Source organism: Globicephala melas, chromosome 10 (assembly GCF_963455315.2).
Source record: "Globicephala melas chromosome 10, mGloMel1.2, whole genome shotgun sequence".
Lineage (NCBI taxonomy): Eukaryota > Metazoa > Chordata > Mammalia > Artiodactyla > Delphinidae > Globicephala > Globicephala melas.
The window spans coordinates 61,888,562-61,907,722 of NC_083323.1; the positions used below are offsets into that span (position 1 = coordinate 61,888,562).

At 35.2% G+C, this 19,161-nt stretch overlaps 1 protein-coding gene across 7 annotated transcripts in view; it reads right to left on the reverse strand.

Moving 5' to 3' along the window:
* Positions 1-449: 449 nt before the first annotated feature.
* Positions 450-19,161, reverse strand: part of ATF1 (activating transcription factor 1) — a 54,246-nt gene continuing 35,534 nt past the window's right edge. For 4 of the 7 annotated variants that reach the window (XM_030835080.2, XM_030835073.2, XM_070046446.1 and 1 more), the window contains 4 exons: positions 9,824-9,954; positions 6,839-7,021; positions 6,594-6,753; positions 450-1,946 (listed from right to left, as the gene is read on the reverse strand). In XM_030835080.2, the coding sequence (XP_030690940.1) occupies positions 1,802-1,946; positions 6,594-6,753; positions 6,839-7,021; positions 9,824-9,954 (619 nt within the window). In that variant the 3' untranslated portion in view covers positions 450-1,801. Of the gene's footprint in view, positions 1,947-3,848; positions 3,969-6,593; positions 6,754-6,838; positions 7,022-9,823; positions 9,955-19,161 lie in introns of all 7 variants that reach the window. The other 3 variants (XR_009565588.1, XM_060306748.1, XM_060306750.1) reach the window with 3 other exon arrangements.

The following is a 19,161-nucleotide window of genomic DNA, read 5'->3' on the forward strand; positions in this document are numbered from 1 at the left end:
TGACTTATTTTGAGACTCAGGCTTTACACAGGGATATAAGTAATCCCACTGGTGATCAGACTTTATCTTTCTTTACATAAACTGCTGCCAAGTCAACAAAATCCCATTTTAAAAGATGCCGTTAATGAAAAATTTTACTAGGATTAATCACAAATTTATCTGTTAGGTTAAGATTTCTACACGACAGGCTCCTTAACCATGTCCTAAACACTTGTAGAACAAAATATTTAGCTATCTTCAGTTTGTTATAATTGGTTCTGACTGAATCAAAACATATAAACATATCCCCTTCTTAAAATAGGTAGTGTAGCCCAGATTTTTAAATTTATCCTCATTTTAAAACTAGAAATGCACTATAGTTAGTATAATTAACACAATGGCTATCAGGAAGCTTGTCATTCGTATATCAAGCAATATATTTTACATTCGGCAAACTTAATTTTTATCAAATGTCCTTTAATTTCATAGACAACAATATGATACATATTGTATAAGAAGCACACAATAGTTTTGCAGTACAATTTCAAAGTGTATACAAATTGGAATACAGAGGTTAAACACTGGTGTGCTGACAGCATTTTTGAACTCTGGATAAACTGCATACAAAACTTACAATTCAAATATTAGCCAACCTGGAAACTTTACTTCCTATAATATAAAAATGATACTTTGAGATGCAAAATATTTTTTACTAACAAACTATATAAACATTTAAAATAATCATTAAAAACTCAACTTTAGAATTTATAAAGATTAGCTATAAAAATATATTGGCAGTCACATTTCTTATAAATGTACCATTCACTACATTACAAAATAGTCTCTCACATAAAATTGCCTTAGTAACTGTACTATTTTAGAATCTGATAAACCTTACATTAAACCAATTATAAAATCCTCTTGGAAAACTTTGGTATGCATCTTCAGAAGGTTTTTAAAATACTCTAACATCTCAAGGGCCTGTAAACATTCCATTCTATTAAAGCACAACAGAATAAGTAATGTATATTTAACTGCATACAGAATATAGAATCAAAAAACAATTTATTAAATATTTGTAGAAAATCACCATTCCCAGAGTAACCAAAAAACAAACGATTTAAAAGTATCAAACTTTTAAACAATTCTCTTTCCATTCTGATAAAAAAAATGTTACAAAAATCACCACACTCCATTCATGTACCTTAGATGCCTTTTAGGACAAGGCCTCAAAAATAGTTAACCCAGTCTCAAAAATCCTCTCAAGTTCAATAAACAAACTTTTAAACACCCATTTAAGACCTGATGATAGAGCAAGTATACATAATCAGAACACATAGTTTATATATTTAGTTGTATATTAGCTTTTTTCTATTTGTAATTTAGAATTTATTGGCAGAAGTTGCACACACACACAATTGAAAAAGGTAAATTTTAGGAAATGGTAAGAAATGCAAACCTATAGGGTAAATTGATTTATTTTTAAAAATCTGATTTATCAAATTTCATCTTATCTGCCATTTTTGGAATATGACAACTATTGTTATTTAGAAAATTTGAATTTGTGAAAGTTTATTTCTTGTTTCTTGAGTATGTTTAATTTTTACAGAGTTTCCAGTTGTGCCAGTAACCTCCTTGAGGTCTTTTTCCACTTTATCCTCTGTCACCAGATCTCTTGCATAAGATATTTATCTTTAAGTTGCAAAAGCCTAAATAAAAAGCTTCATTTTTGACCTTTTAATTCATAAAACTCCACTAAAAAAGAAAAGAAATTCCGTCTAATTTTTAGGCAAGTCCACAAAAATATTTTCTTTCTTAAGCATCAAACACTTTTATTAGAATAAAGATCCTTCAAAGTTTTCAACTCTTCTATTAGAGTTTTATTTTGATTTTCCAGGACTGCAACTCGATTTTCCAGACATTTCACATATTCTTTCTTCTTTCTGCGACATTCTCGAGCAGCTTCTCTAAATGTAAGCATTAAAAAAACCAATGTTAGAAAAAAGTTCACATTCCTTAAATGGTAAATGCACTTCAGTAATCTTCCCTGGTCATTTTCCTCATTAAAAAAAATTAAGGTATAATCTATATACAGTGAAACACAATGATCTTCAGTGCAGAATTCAATCAGTTTTGGCAAATGCATATACCTGTATAACCCACCCACTCATCAAGACATACATTTTTATTGCCCCAGAAAGTTCCCTCATGCCCGTTCATCTCCCCAAGCAACTACTGGTTTGATTTTTATCACCATAGATGAAATTTTTCCTATTCTAGAACTTCAGATACCAGAGTCATACAGAATGTACTCTTGTGTCTCATCTCCTTTCACTCAGTATATTTTTGAGGTTTATCTGTGTTACTGTGCAGTGGTTTGCTCCTTTATATTGTTGGGCATATTCCACTGTATGAACATCATTACAATTTGCTGATCCATTCTCTTGGGCTGTTTTCTAGTTTTAGCTGCTATGCATGTTCTTGTGCCAGTCTCTTTGTAAACATATGTCCCATTTCTCTTGGATAAATACCAAGAAATGAAATTTATGGGTCCTCATTAACTTTTGGCACATAGACTCTCTAATTTTTATTTATTGAGTTTTAATTACAAACAGTGATTTCATTCTCAGTTTTGTACATGTCCTGTTAGAATATTTCTATGGATTTACATTCAAGTTTTACATACATATAGAAGTAAAAAGTATTACTTTGAGTATTTTTTATACTACGGACTGTAGATATTATCTGCAACTTGCTTTTTTTACACATACTATTTTAATGATGTTTCTACTGATATACTGGTACACAGTTCTTTGCATGTGGACATTTCATTGTTAATTTTCACTTCCCTAACTACTAGTGTGATTGAGCATATTCTCAAAAATTTAACGGTCTTTCAGATCTGCTCTTACATAATTTGCCTATTCATACCCTTTTCCATTCATACATTTTGCCCATTTTACAATTAGAAATTATTTGAAAGATGAACAACCTAAGAACTCTCAGTGCATTATACACAGTAACCCTTTATCTGTTTCTACATTATTTTCTAATCTACCACTTGATTTCTGATATTTTTATTTCTTAATGCAATAAATGCTCTTTTTTAAACTCTTTCTTGGCTTAAATTAAAATGTGATACACTATGTATTTCTCTCTAAATTTTATCTTAAAGATTTTATTGCTTAATTTTCACAGTTAAGTCTTTAATCCATCTGCAATTACTTCTGTATATGGTATAAAATAGGGGTCCAATTTAATTTTCCCCCAGATGTGGAGTTGTGTCAGTATCATTTCAAAAATATATTCAACATTTTTTCAGTTGGGTTGTACTTCTGATTAATTCAGAAGATCTTTATATTTTTTCAAACAAATCTGTTGTTTTTGGTTAGACATGTTGCAAATATCTTCTATAGGTTTGAAGCTTATATTTTCATTCACTTTGTCTTTTGATGAAAAGTTACTCATTTTAATGAGGATTCATCAATTTTTCATGTTAATTATTGTGTGTTTATGTGTGTTGTTTTAAGGAATCTTCCTTATACTTGAAACCATGAGGTTATACATTTTCACCTAAAAGTTTTTAAAATTTCACCTTTCACATATATGTTTTTAATCCATTTAGTATGATTTTTGTGTATGGTGTGAGGAAGAAATCCAATATATTTTTTCACATATAAATAACTATCTTAGCACCATTTATTGGAGTCCCTCCTTCCCCCAATAATCTTCCCTACCAGGGTTTCATGTATTCACAGATCTGTTTCTGAGCTCCCTACTCTATTTCACTGGTGATTTTGTTTATCTCAATGCCAATATAACATGATTTGAATTACCACAGCTTTAAACAAAACTTGATATCTCCTCACCTTATTCTTGTCTGGAATATTTTGGCTGCTCTTGGCCCTTTACTCTTCTACAAATTTTAGTATCAACTTGTCAAGTTCTTCAAACAACCTGTTTGGGTTTTGATTGGAACTGCATTGAATCTATGGATCAATTGGGGGGAAAAATAGTCATCTTTATAATACTGAGTTTCCATATCTATGGACATAGTATATTTCTCCATTTATTTAGATCTTCCTTAATGTCTTTCAAAAACATTTTACAATGTTTTCTGTAAATGTCCTGGACAGCTTTTGTTAGATTTATTCTCACATATTTTATTTATTGATAATATAAATGATATCTTTTAAATAATTATTTACCAAACTCTTTATTGATGATGTGAAGAAATACAGTTGATTTTTTTTTTTGCGGTATGCGGGCCTCTCACTGTTGTGGCCTCTCCTGCCGCGGAGCACAGGCTCCGGACGCGCAGGCTCAGCAGCCGTGGCTCACGGGCCCAGCCGCTCCACAGCATGTGGGATCTTCCCAGACTGGGGCATGAACCCGCGTCCCCTGCATCGGCAGGCAGACTCTCAACCACTGCACCACCAGGGAAGCCCTACAGTTGATTTTTGAAAACTGATTTTGTATCTAGTAAACTCATTACTTACAATAATTTTTCTCTAAACTGATTTTACATCTAGTAAACTCATTACTTACAATAATTTTTCTCTAAGTCCATTTGGTTTGTTTTTTTTTTAAATCAAGCAATCGTATAAAAGATAGATAGTAATAGTTTCTATTTTTTTCATTTAAATCCTTGTAATTTCCCCTCCCTTTTCCTGTTTTACTAAACTGGCAAGGGCTTCTGGTACAAATGTTGATTTTCAATTTCAAATAGTTTGCAGACAGATCTTCCTGGATATTCTAAGCAGATGAATATATCTTTGCTAATAATAATAGTTTTATTTTTCCTCTCCAATTTTTATCATTTTTATAGTCTCTTGAGCTTTGATGATTTACAATGACATCCTTTTTTTTAAATACAAAAGACATACTTCTTTCCCTCTCTCCACTCGATTACTGAGACTTCACAAAACTCATTCTGTCGTCTGCTCTTTCTGCTGACTCTTGCTCCTGAAAGGCAGTGTGGGATTCCCTAAGACTTTGGACTCTAAAACTTGGACCCATGAATTTAAACCCTACCTCTATCAGTTACTAAGCAGTGTAACCTTGGTCAAGTAACTTAACTTCTCTAGGCCTCAGTTTCCTCATCTCAAAAAAATGGAAATAATTTTTTGTGACAGTTGCCTAAGGGGTTGGCACATATAATGGAAGCCTAATTCCTTGGGTAGTCTGATTTTTCAACTTATATTTGTTAGAACTCAATGTATGGGAATTCATTAGAGCCTGTGTTGAAGTTGCTTTCTCCAACTGGGGGCACTAATTTTTAAAATTACAATTCTCAGCTTATGGATGTAGTACTTCTTGGGTCTTGACCTCATGAAAAATAATCTGTGATCCAGTTCTCCAGCCTGCAGAGGCCCCAGGCTCTGTCCCGAGTCCCCTCTGCATACCAAAGCTATACCAATCACAAAGATCTGAATTTATCCCTAGGATATACAGGGGCTGCCTAAGTGCTTATTTAACATCATGGTCCTGGGCTTCTGGTTTGCACATCTAACCTCAATAGATTTCTCTTACTTTCTGCATGCTCATCCAGTCATTTAAAAGGATGGTTTTTATATTTCATCAAGCTTTTATTATGTAGCTGACGTTACATTGTCAGAAAGAGAAGTCACACTCTAGTAATTTTTAACAAGTCTTTTGGGTTTCCTAGGTACACAGTCATATCATCAGCAACAAGATACAATTCTTTTCTAATAATTTACATAACTTACTTCATTTACTTGTATTTGTTGGAACCTCCAAAACAACAGATGGTCCCTGCCTTGTTACCAAGTCATTTACAGTGATGCTTCCTCTTGTTTTTAGTAAAGAAACATTTTATCTTGAAGTAATTAAATGTATCCATCTGGTCCTTTTATGGTAATTTTTATTGCTCTAGAAAATTATCCTTTATTCTAATTTTCTAACTTACTGGAGAGGACCTGAAAATAGAACCTTATTATAATTTTAAAAATTTGTTGTATCTGTGGCTATTTACCCTTTTTTGTTTCTAATATAGTTTACTGGTGTCTTTTCTTTTCCCTTGAACACACTGCAGAAGGCTACCCATCATATTCTTTTTCTCAAAGAACTAGTGATTTTTAATGCCTGATGTATATGTAGTGCATATAGCAATGTTTAAAATACATTTAAAACAAACAAATGTTTCTGGGGGTTAAATGACTACTATATTTCATGATCAAAATTCATTTTTAAGAGCAATTCTGTATCCAGAAGTATATTAGGTATTATGCAGAATCCTACTAATTCTTGCCTATTCTTACTCTGGTCAACAGCAAGCAGCAAATTATTATTTTCACTTAACTTTGTCATCTGAATAAGAACAAAATATATTGTTTGAAAAGTTTTGCTTAACAGTGCTATTCAAAGGACACAATAAAAATAGAAGAACTCTAGGTTATATATTAAATAAAGAAACTATGCAAAGGGACTCACTGATCCACTGGAAATGTACTAGACATAATCTAAAACTCTTAAAATAATGTTGATATAATCCCCTCTCCTTGTTTCTAATATACAATCTCAGTTAATATCTGGTTATATTTTGAGGTTTATAAAAACATTACCCATTCTGATAGTATAATTTTACTACCTACCTATTTTTCATCAACCTTATTTCTCTTTTCAGTTGGGGGTCATCTGTCTTAGTTGTCTGAGATGTAAGGGTTACGGGAGATGTCATCACCACGGTTTGTGGTAGCGAAGTAGCTGAAGGTGTGGTACGGATCTGATATGTCTGCATATCTCCTGATGCAGCTGTGTGGTCAAAAGAATTAGTTAATTTGTAAGTGTCTTTGAAAGTACTTTGTGATGCTTTCCATAGATACTTAAGCAAACTTACTTTGTACAACCACCTGGTTGCTGGGCACAAGTATTTGCTGTCCATCAGAGGTCTGTGCATACTGGAGAATTGTTGTACCTTGTTGAGTACTGCCTGAATTTGTCATGGTTAATGTCTGAAGCCCCTGTACTCCATCTGTGCCTGGACTGGCCAGCTGTAAGGCTCCATTTGGGGCAATGGCAACTTAAACCAAAGAGAGAACATAGCTAATATAAGGCTGTACAACACACTAATGACAAAGGATTGGCAAAAAAAAAAAATTGCTATTTATTAAAACAGGTTTAAATGCAATTCCACTTGATAACTGTTGACTACTTTGGGTGAGCTATATGTAAAACAAGTAAAACAGCATTTCTTCAGAAAATATTGTATTTCAGATGCACTAATCTTAAATTTAGTCTCAAACTGTACAATAACTGACTGGTCAAAACCCATTTGGGGCTCTATAGAGCATTCCATGCTGTTAATGTTGTCACAGCAATTTTGGGCCATTAGAAGAGGGTACCACCGATGACAAACTTTTAAAGGAAAAATAAGTAGTAGGAAATATTAACATAGTTTGTAATTTTTATTTAAAAGCATTAAAAAGATTGTATTTTAAAGTATTTTTGAATAGATAAGTGTGCCTATGGAAGAAAATTCAAAAAGGATAAAAGGTTACATAATGAAAAAGTAAATCCTCATACTCTTTCTTAGCTCCACTCTCTAGTGGTGACCACTGTTTCTGATTACCCTTATCCTTTCCCTACTACCACACAACAAATATTCCCATATACTTTAATTTATAAAATGACTTTAGAAGTAAAGACATTAAAATTTTTTAGGGGCTTCCCTGGTGGCGCAGTGGTTGAGAGTCTGCCTGCCAATGCAGGGGACACGGGTTTGTGCCCCGGTCTGGGAAGATCCCACATGCCGCGGTGCGGCTGGGCCCGTGAGCCATGGCCGCTGAGCCTGCGCATCCGGAGCCTGTGCTCCGCAACGGGAGAGGCCACAGCAGTGAGAGGCCCGTGTACCGCAAAAAAAAAAAACAAAACATTTTTTAGATTCAGAGATTCGTTTTAAACTTATACTAGGAATTACTTTCAATCTCCTTCCCTGCAACACACATTACATACATATATAAATATATATATAAAAAGTCCCATTATCCCTATTTATTCCACTGTCCACTCCCCACCCCCCTCCTGAGGTAAACATTATTTTGGTGCACAACCTTCCTAATCTTTTCCTATGCTCACACAGATTGATATATAAATATCGAAATAGGTTTATTTACACACATTATAGATACACATCTTTTGATGTTAAATATATATGTTAATACAGAATATTTTCATTTTTGCAACATATCTTCCTGTACTTGCTTAACAAATGTATATTTACCTGGTTGAATTTACTTCTTTGAAGAACTCAACTGTACTGTTCAATACAGTAGCCATGAGCCATGCGTGGCTATTTAAATTAACTAAAATTAAAATAAAAAATTCAGTTCCTCAGTCTCACCAGCCACATGTCACGTGCTCAGTATTCAGATAGTTTAGCAGCTACTGTACTAGACAATGCAAATACAGAACGTTTGCATCATCAAGTTCTACTGGATCATGCTGCCCTAAATATGACTTGTACTGTACTTACTTCAGTTGCAACATATGAAATATTAGCCCAAGTTTCTTTGTAGTTTTCATAATTCTAATTTTTAATGGGTTTAGAATAATAAACCATTTAATATATCATAACTTTTAACTTGCTAATATGCTGCCTTAAAAAATTTTTTTTGGAAATAGCAATACATGTATATGATTAAAAAAAAAAATTCAGTTTTGTTTAAAATGAAAAGTGAACCTCCCAATTGCCTCTGATCTCTGCTCCTAAGTTTCCTTCCTTGCAACTGCTATTCCCAGTTTCTTATGTGTCCTCACAGAAATATTCTACATATATTCTTAAAATCATATATTCATAACACATTTTAATGAAAGCCTACATGCGCCAGGCCCTGTATGCCAAGGTCATAGTTGTGAACTTACATTCCTTGAGAACAGATCATAAATAAGCTAATCTATAATTATATACATTCTGTAATTAAGCTACTATATTTTATGGCATTTATATGTAATTATAAAAAGTGAGGATGTAAGGCATGTGAGGATCTGATGAAGAACGCGCAGGTAGTAGGGATGACACCTCCAAAGATCCTGAGGTAGAAACAAGCTTCATGTGTTAAGGAACAGCAAGAAAGTCTGTGTGGCCAGAATGGCATCAAGTGGTAGGAGATGAGATCAGAGTGGCAGGCAAAGCCAGATCCTGAATGTAATGCTTTGTGGGACCTATTCTAAAGTCACTGGAAGATTCTGAGCAAGAATGGTGTGATCTAATTGACATTTTAAATAAACTGCTTTGGCTGAGATATGGAAAAGTATTAGAGCAAGAATGGAAGCAAGATGACCAATCGGATACTGCAGTAATTCAGATGAGAGTGTAGACTGAGGTGGTGGAGAGGATGACTGGAGATGGTGACAGGTGGTCAGATGGGACGCCAATAAAACTTGAAGAACAGGGGTTAGGAGAGGAGGGAGAGATTATCTACAAACGGACACAGCACAAGTGAATTTCTTGGGGTGATGGAGTGTCTTGATTGTGGTGGTGCTTAAGACAGCTCCATGCATTTGTCAAAACTCACAGACTTATACCCTAAAGTAAGTATATCATTTACAAGCCATGTATCACTTACAAGCTGTATGACTTCAGGGATATTATCTGACTCTCTAAGCCTCGGTTCCCTCATAAATTGATAACTGCCCACCTCACAACAAAGTTGTAAGGAATAAATGAGATAATACTGAAAAAGAACTTTGCATTATTTCTGGCTCAAAATGTTATCCTTTAATAATCATCACTATAAAGTATGACAGTTTACACACCACTTCTTCAAACAGAAAGGTTAGTTTGTGTGTGTCTATCGGGTGGGAAATTTATTCCTATACGTACTGTACTGTCCGGTGCTAGTCTGATAGATGGGAGTTGGAACAGACATAGAAGTGACAGCAGAAACTCCAGGATTTTCTCCGTCTCCTTTTCTGCCCCGTGTATCTTCAGAAGATAGGTCTTTCAAAATTTTTCTGTGAAAAACAGAACTCTATTATTACTGTTGGTGATGAGGACAGCTTTACAAAGAAATTACTAAACCTTTTAAATCTCAGTAATCTGGTAGACACCTAAACTCTTATGTCAAGGAATCCTTTGTTTAGCACATACTGTGTTTTAGCACAAACTAGACTTTGTTTATTAGCAGGCTGGTTATATTTTAGTTTATGACGACATGAAAAGAGACACTGAGCAAATACCCGTACAGAGTGCCTTTCAATATACAAGGCCCTTGTAGAGGTATAAAATGTCTCCTTCCCCTACAGGAGAGATGGCTCCATTGTGAGGTATTTCATTAATTAACAAAGTACTATTCATTTTCTAAATAGTGTCAGTGACCTTTATTAAAAAGATTAAATTTTGGACTTCCCTGGCGGGTCCAGTAGTTCCAGTAGAACAATCCGCGCTTCCACTACAGAGGGCACAGTTCGATCCCTGGTTGGGGAACTAAGATCCTGCATGCCACGTGGTGTGGCCAAAAAATTAAAATGAAAATAAAAAAAAATACTACTATAAAGACTGGTGGTTGTCAAGGGGGAGTGAGGTGGGAGAGGGATGGATTGGGAGTTTGGGGTTAGCAGATGCAAACTGGTATATATGGAATGGATAAACAACAAGGTCCTACTGTATAGCACAGGAAACTATATTCAATATCCTGTGATAGACCATAATGGAAAAGAATATGAAAAAGAAGGTATATATGTATGTATAACTGGGGGGAAAACCCCATTTTCCTAACTTTGATGGAAAGTACAAAAAAAAACTACTATAAAAATGCAGTTATCAGTGATAAATAAAATTGCTTATTTTAACGAGAAGTACATTTGATTCCACAGGCATCCCTCAGACTTGGTTAAAAAAAAAAGGGACTCATGGCAAGAATAAGGGGATGGAAAAAGATGCCTTGCTGAAAAGAAAGGTCTTCCAAAACACAGCTGGGGATGGAGGGAGCATAATTTTGTTTCTGGGGAAAAAAAGAAAAGGAAAAAAATGTTTACTCAAGAATTCTGTGTTTATTGTAGAAAAATCAGAAAACCTAAACTACTTGTGTGGAAACAATAATAAAAAAGAATCACAAAGGAAAAAAAAAAACCCTCAGCATTAAAAGGGATCTTTCATGTTATCTATGCTAACCCTCCAGCCAAGTGGAGGAATTCTCTAGCATTGCTAACAGCCTCTACTTCCAGGAATAATTCATCTACAACTTCCAAAAAGCAAACTATTCAATTTTTGGATGGTTAGAGCTCATCCTTATTTAGACTCAAAGCTAATTCCACCCAATGAAGCTAGAGAAAGTTAAGCTTTACCCTAATTGGTTTGGCCAAAAAGTTCATTCGGGTTTTTCCATAACATCTCACAGGAAAACCCGAATGAACTTTTTGGCCGACCCAATATATCCATGTCCTTCTTTGCAATATTTGACAACTGCTACAGGTCTTCTTTATTGGAGGCCAAATAATTTTAGATCCTTCAGCTGTTCTCTTACCACACATTGAAGATCCTTCTCCAGCTTGGTCTCTTTACTCTGGACAGTCTTCCCACAAAGACCTGCAAGTGTAGACTGTACTAACAGAAGTCCCACACAGAGAGCAAGAGAGGTGGCAGTCCTATAGGACTCTGTGTTAGCCATCTGTAGAATTGTCACAGTGGTTCCTAAACCTGCTTATGTACCAGAATCAGCTGGAGAGGTTTACTGAATTCAGATTCCCAACTGGTAACCCTAATGATCGAGTGGACAGAGCTCCAGAATCCATTTAACAAGCTGCCTGCATGGTCTTAAGCAGCCAGCCTCGCATGAGACTGTGGAACGCTGTGGCCATTTCTTTTTCAATTTTAAGTTACGAAACATTTTGAGCATAAAGAGAAGTACAGAAAATAAAACACCAATGTACCATGTACCAAGAACCATTAGATGGTATTTTGCCATGTTTGCTTTAGATATCTCATTTTTAATAGGAATTAACTTACAGATACACCAAAATGTCAGTACCAATTCCTTTCCCTGCTCTTCTCCCCCCTTAAAGAGTACCATTATCTAAATTGTTGTTTACCATTCCCATATATATTACTTTATTTTTACTATATTTTGAGATATTATTTGCCACTGTTTTGCATTCTTCCTCATCCTCCTGCCTCATTCTTGGAGAACCTTAGTCTTTTGGACTTCTCTTTATCTGTATTCTTTCTAATGAGCTCATCTGTCCCATAGGCTTGAATACCTGTGTATACTGATGACCCCTCAAATGATATTTCCTCAACTTCTCTCCTTAACTCGAAACTCCTATATCCAATTGTGTATTGAATACTTCCACTCAATAGCACCTCAAACTTAATACATCCAAATCTAATGTCAGATATCCTTCCACTGCTTGCAGTCTTACCCACGTCAGTAAATATCGACTGTTTTTCAAAAATTTTGGAGTCATTCTCTCTTTCTCACAACCTTTATCCAATTCATAAACAAATCCCATTGTCTCTATCTTGAAAATATATCCAGAATCTTACCCACCCTCATCACCTCCACTGCTACACCCCAGTCCATGCCACCGTCCTCTTGACTGAATAGTAGTAGCCTCTAACAGGTCCTCCTTTAGTCTACCCTTCTCTTGCTACATTCCATTCTCCACACCAATCATCAACAACCAGTCATCTTTTTAAAATGTCAGTCAGATCAAGTCACTCATCTGCAGTGGCTCCCTATCAGAATAAATGACACAGTCTACAAGGCCATAACTTGTCCCTGTGACCTCCCCAACCTCATCTCTGACCACTCTCCCCTTTATAGTCACCATTCCCCCCATCTTGCTACCGGATTATCAATTTTACTAATTCTTTTTCCCCCAAAGAACCACCTTTCAGTTATATTATCTCTATTAGTTTTCTCTTTTCAAGTTCATTGACTTCTCTATTTTTCTCCCCTGGCCGTGCCATGCATCTTGCAGGATCTTAGTTCCCCCGCCAGGGATCAAAGCCGGGCCCCTGGCAATGGAAGTGCAGAGTCCTAACCACTGGACCACCAGGGAATTCCCTGATTTCTGCGCTTAATCTCTATAATTTCATTTCTCCTGCTTGCTTTGACCTTATTTTGTTTTTCCCCTAGTTTCTTAAAGTGGAAACTTGTTGATTTGAGACTTTCCTTCTTTTATAAGTTTTTATTTAATAAGGTAAATTTTCCTCTAATTATTTCCCACTGGTTACAGCTCCAGATTTTGATATTTTCATTTTTCATTAAGTTCACAGTGCTTTCTAATTTCCCTTAAGATTTTCTGTTTGGTCCATGGATTATTTCTAAGTGTGTTAATTTCTGTATGTTTGGAGATTTTCCTGTTATCTTTCTTTTACTGGCTTCTAGTCTAATTCAAATATAAAAGAACTTTGCACAATTTCAATTCTTCTAAATTTGTTAAGGTTTGTTATGATCCAGGATGTGGTGTTTCTTGGTGAATGTTCTTTGTGCACGTGGGTAAAGTGTTCTAAAAATGTCAATTAGATACGACTGATTGATTGCATTGTTCAGTTGTTCTATAATCTTGCTGAATTTCTGGCTACAAGTTCTGTCGGATACTGAGGTAGGTGTACTCAAATTTTCAGCTATAACGGTGGATTTATTTTGCTTTCCAGTTCTGTAAGTTTTTGATACATGTATTATGAAGCTCTGTTGTTAGATGCGTACCTATTTAGGATTGTTATGTCTTCTTGGTGAACTGACTCCCTCTTTATCTCTGATAATCTTCTTTGCTCTTAAGTCTTATTTTGTTTGCTTTCTTTTCCTTTTCTTTTCTTTTTTTTTTTTCAGTACACGCGCTTCTCACTGTTGTGGCCTCTCCCGTTGTGGAGCACAGGCTCCAGACGCGCAGGCCCAGCGGCCATGGCTCACCGGCCTAGCCGCTCCGCGGCATGTGGGATCTTCCTGGACCGGGGCACGAACCTGTGTCTCCTGCATCTGCAGGCGGACTCTCAACCACTGCGCCACCAGGGAAGCCCTTAAGTCTTATTTTGTATGATATTAATATAGCCAATTTTCTTTTGATTATGTTTTTATTTCTCTTGCTTATATATATAGCAATAGTAGTAATGGCTTATAAGGTATGTATATTCAGTATTTTGAAGAACTGCCAGATTGTTTCCACAGCCACTGCCCCCCTTACCAACACCTGTTATGGGTTTTTTGTTTGTTTTTTAGGCATCCTACTAGGTTTGAAGTCATATCTCATTATTTTGATTTGCATTAACCTAATGACAAATGATGTTGATCAGTTTTTCACATACTTATTGACCATTTGTATATCTTCTTTGGAGAAATGTTTATTCAAATCTTTTCTTCATTGTTTAACTGGGTTATTTGTCTTAACAATATTTAGTCTTCCAACTGATGAATGTGTGATGTCTTTTTGTTTAGATTTTTAAAAAATGTCTTTCAACAAGGTTTTGTAGTTTTCAATACACAAGTATTATACTTCTGTTTTATATAATTTGAATTTATAAATTTAATTTCAAGTATTAAAGTATTTTATACATTTTATGTTATTTTAAGTAGGACTGTTTTCTTAATTTTATTTTTGGATTGTTTATTGCTAGTGTGTAGAAAACCAGTTGATTTTGTATCCCACAACCCTGCTGAACTTATTTATTAGTTCTATTTTAGTGGATCCTTTGGGATTTTCTATATATGAGATCATTGTTATCTGCAAACTTTTATTTCTTCTTTTCCAATATGCCTTTCATTTCATTTTCTTACCTGATTTCCTGAGTAAAACGTTAAGTAAAAATAGTGAGAGCAGACATCCACAGCCTTGTCTTGTGCCTGACCTTAGGGGGGAAAACATTCAGTCTTCCACCATTAAATATGATGTTAGCTCTGGGCTTTTGTAGATGCACTTTATCAGGCTGAGGAAACTCCCATCAATTTGTTTGATGAGAATTTTTATCATTAAAGGGTACTGGATTTCATCAAATGCTTTTTTGTGTCTCTGTTCAGATGACTATAAGTTTTTTGTTTTTATTCTATAAATACGATGTATTACATTAATTGATTTTCAGATGTTAAACCAATTTTGCACTCTGGGATAAATCTTACTCAATTATGGTGTATAATACCATCTATATGTTGTTGTACTTGGTTTACTAATATTTTCTTGAGGATTTTTGTGTCTATTTATAATCTGTCTTTTAGTGAGTTTAAGTCATGCTGTCTTAATATAACTACTGATATTGGTTGATCTACCATTTTATTATTTGCTATCTTTTAAAAAAATTCTGCATTCTTTTGGGTTAAGATTTTTCAAAACTCTAATATATCTATTGTGTATTTGACTAAATCTCTTTGTAGTTTCTTTAGTAGTTGTTCTAGGTGTTACAGTATAGATGCCTAGTCTACTTATAGTCACTATTTTATCCCTTCAAGTGAACGTTAGAAACTTTACCACCATATTAAATCTCTTTATCCTCCCCCATTTATGTTGTAGTTGTCTTACATATTAAAACTGCCTACACTGGAAACCCCATCAGACAGTGTCATTTTTTTCAACCATCAAACATATTTTAAAGAATTTAATAGGAGAGTAGTCCATTATATTTGCCCAGATCTTGCTGTTGCCTTTATTCATTCCTAACCTTCCAAGTTTCTTTTGGTCTTAACTTTCTTAGCAGTTATTTTAGAGCAAGTCTGCTGTCAATGATTTCTTAGTTTTCCTTTATCTGAGAATACTTAGTTCACCTCCATTTCTGAGGTTATTTTCACTAGATAGAGAATTCTGGATTAACAGTTTTCTTTAGCACTTTAAAAATGCTATTTCATTTCTTCTAGCTTGCACAGTTTTTGATGAGAAATCTATAATCATTCACATCATGCCCTTATAAGTAGTGTCATTTTTCTCTGGCTGCTCACAATATTTATGCATTTTTCAGCAGTTTGATTATGATATATGTCTGGGCAGGGATTTCTTTGCATTTTATCTATTTTAAGATTTGCTAAGCTTTTTCAGTTTGTAGGTTTCACCGAATTTGGGAACATTTCAGCTATTATTTCTACAAGTATTTTTTCTGCAACATTTTTCTGTTCTGTAACTCAAATGACACAGTTTAGATCTTTGGATATTGTCTCACAAGTCCCTGAGAACTAGTTAATTTTTCCAATCTCTATTCTTCAGATTGGATAATCTCCAATGAACTATCTTTGAAGTTGACTAACTCTTTATCTCTGTTCTCCTATTGAATCCGTCCCGTGAGGTTTTGTTTCTGTTAGTGTATTCAGCTCTTAAATTTCTATTTTGTTCTCTTTATATCTTCTGTATTTTGCTAAGAGTTCCTATCTTTCCATTCATTTCAAGAGAATTCACCCTTACTTGTTAGTTAGAACATTTCAGTAATAGCTCTTTTAAAGTTTTTGTCATATAATTCCAACATCTGGGTCATGTAGGAGATGGCATTTGCTTATAATCTTTTCCCTTACAAGTTAAGATTCTTCCAAGTTCTTTGTATGCCATGTAATGGTAGACATTTTCAATATTATATTAGACTCCTGTTTAAATCCTATGGAGAATTCTTGATATTCTTGTTTTAGCAGGCTATCAGCCTGGTTGTGTCCAAGCTGCAAGTTCTGACCAGCCTTCTGTGGGTCGTGGTTCCATCAATTTAGTTTTCAAAGACTATGCAGTGCTATTCAGATTTGGTCCACGTGTGTACCATGTTTGGAACTTGAGCTATGATCTGTCCTATGTATAGTTCAGTTCTCAAAGTCTGTATATGCTAGGAAAGTCCATTTTTATTCCTATTTGCTAAAATTTGAGTGGGTGCTGAATTTTATCAAATACTTTTCTGCATTTATTGAGTTCATTGTATATTGTTTCTGCTGATTCTCACTTATAATGGTTTATTTCTTTGTATGCTTGATGATTTGTGACTGTAAATTCATATTTGGTTGATCCTATCTTTGGTAATTCGGAAAGCTTAACTTGGGGAAACTTTGTTTCAGGTGCTCTAGCCTGCTGTAGGGATCTCAGCTTAACACAAAAATCTCAGGTTCGTAGTCCCTTCCTGCAGTAGACCTAAAGTAATGGGTGTACCTTGGTCTTCATGCTTGCTTCTGCTTCCCATTCTAGTTTCAGCTCATGTATTTGTATGTATATGGTTTTATGTTTATTAGAGTAGGCTGATAAGACATTTCTGTTATTTCCTATAAATGCACAATTCATTAACAAGTATTTATCTAGGAGCTAAATAACTGTTTTGTGCCAAAAGAGCCCCACTATTTGGAAATTAAACTTTTTATCTGTATTCTTTTGCCAGTTACCTCTAACAGTCTAAGGTAAGTCTAAAGGTAGTCGATGTAAGACTCTAGTAGACCATTCCTGTCTTATATATTTCTGCCTGATATATTTCTTTCCATTTGTTTTTAAACTACCCAAATTAATCAATCATTATTAGTATTATTCTAAAAAGTCAATGGTAACTTAAATGAATGTCTTGGTTCACCATTCTTTCTTATATTCACGTTCCTTTTGTTTGGTTTCATTTTCTTCTTCCTGACATGTACCCTTTAGTAATTTCTTAAATCAGTTTGAAATGATTTTAACTTCACCATTATTTATGAGTGATTGTTCAGGTGGGTATATAATTCCAAGGCCAACTGTTACTTTCTCTTGGCATTTAAAGATTTTAGTCCATTGTCTTCTAATATTACCATTCAAAAATCTGTTGTCAGCCTAATGGTCACTCCTTTCTAGGTAATTTGTCTTTTCTCTGTGGAAGCTTTTAAGATCTTATTTTTATCTTTGGTGCCCTCCAATTTTGCTTCATAAGATATATCTAGATGTAGGTTTAGATTAACTTACATGGTTGGAACCTTGCTTTCTAAGGCTGAGAAATTCATAATGGATTACTTTTTTTTTTGGCCACACCGCGTGGTATGTGGGATCTTAGTTCCCTGACCAGGGATCGAACCCATGCTCCCTGCAGTGGAAGCACGGAGTTTTAACCACTGGACAGCCAGGTAAGTCCCTGGATTATTTTTTTATAGTTTCAAATTGAACTCATTTTAGTAGGCTTATTTTTCACTCCCCCAAAAATTCACAGACAAAATTTTTTGTGTATTCAGTAGAGTCCCAATTCCTTAACATGGTAACAAGGTTCTAAGTAATGTGGCTCCTGTTTACCTTTTCTTGCTAAACCACCCCTTCTTCCTTGTACCTTAAAATTGCCAATTCCCAGAACAGGCCAACCTCTTTGATATCATACAATCTACCTTTCATTACACACTGTTCCCTCAGCCTAAGAAGCTCTCTTCCTGCCTTACAAAACCCCTCCCTGCTTCCAGAATTTATCAGATTGATGATGAACTAAATTACATCTTTTTTTTTTTTTTTGCGGTACGCGGGCCTCTCACTGTTGTGGCCTCTCCCGTTGCGGAGCACAGGCTCTGGACGCGCAGGCTCAGCAGCCAGGGCTCACGGGCCCAGCCGCTTGGCGGCATGTGGGATCTTCCCAGACCGGGGCATGAACCCGTGTCCCCTGCATCGGCAGGCAGACTCTCAACCACTGCGCCACCAGGGAAGCCCTAAATTACATCTTTTATGAAGTCTTTCCTACTTCTTCCGTCAGGCAGGAATGAATACACCCTATAAAAAGTTCTCTCGTAACATCGAAAACCTTACTGCATTTGTCTATGTGTTTCAAAAGAGCATTTCATCCTTTTCTGTCTCCCTTTCCTCCTACCATCTAGTCATCAGGTTTGGTCAGTTCTACCACAGAAGTGTCTCAGATCCAGCCATGCCAAAGATACCACACTACCTATATGAAATCACCCAGATTATTTCAAAAGCTTTCTGTCAGTTAGTTGTACTACTTCAGCTTTCTCTTCATTCAACAAGTAATTATTAAGCATCTACTCTCATCTGGTCATTCTGCTAGGCCCTGAGGTGACAAAAAATAATAAAGCACTGGCCATGCCCATAAATAAACTGGAATTCCAGTAGCATGAGATAAGTACTATAATAGGGGTTAGTAAAAAGATGCCACAGAAGAAAGACCTAACCTGGTCTTGGGAGGCTGAAGAAAAAGTAAACAGAGAAGGTTTCCAGGAGGAAATGAGGCCTAAAGTATGTGCAGAATGTAGAAGAATGTGTTTTAGCAAAGGGACACACACACAAGGGAAAGACAAAGGCTCAGAGCTAGGAAGCTAAGAA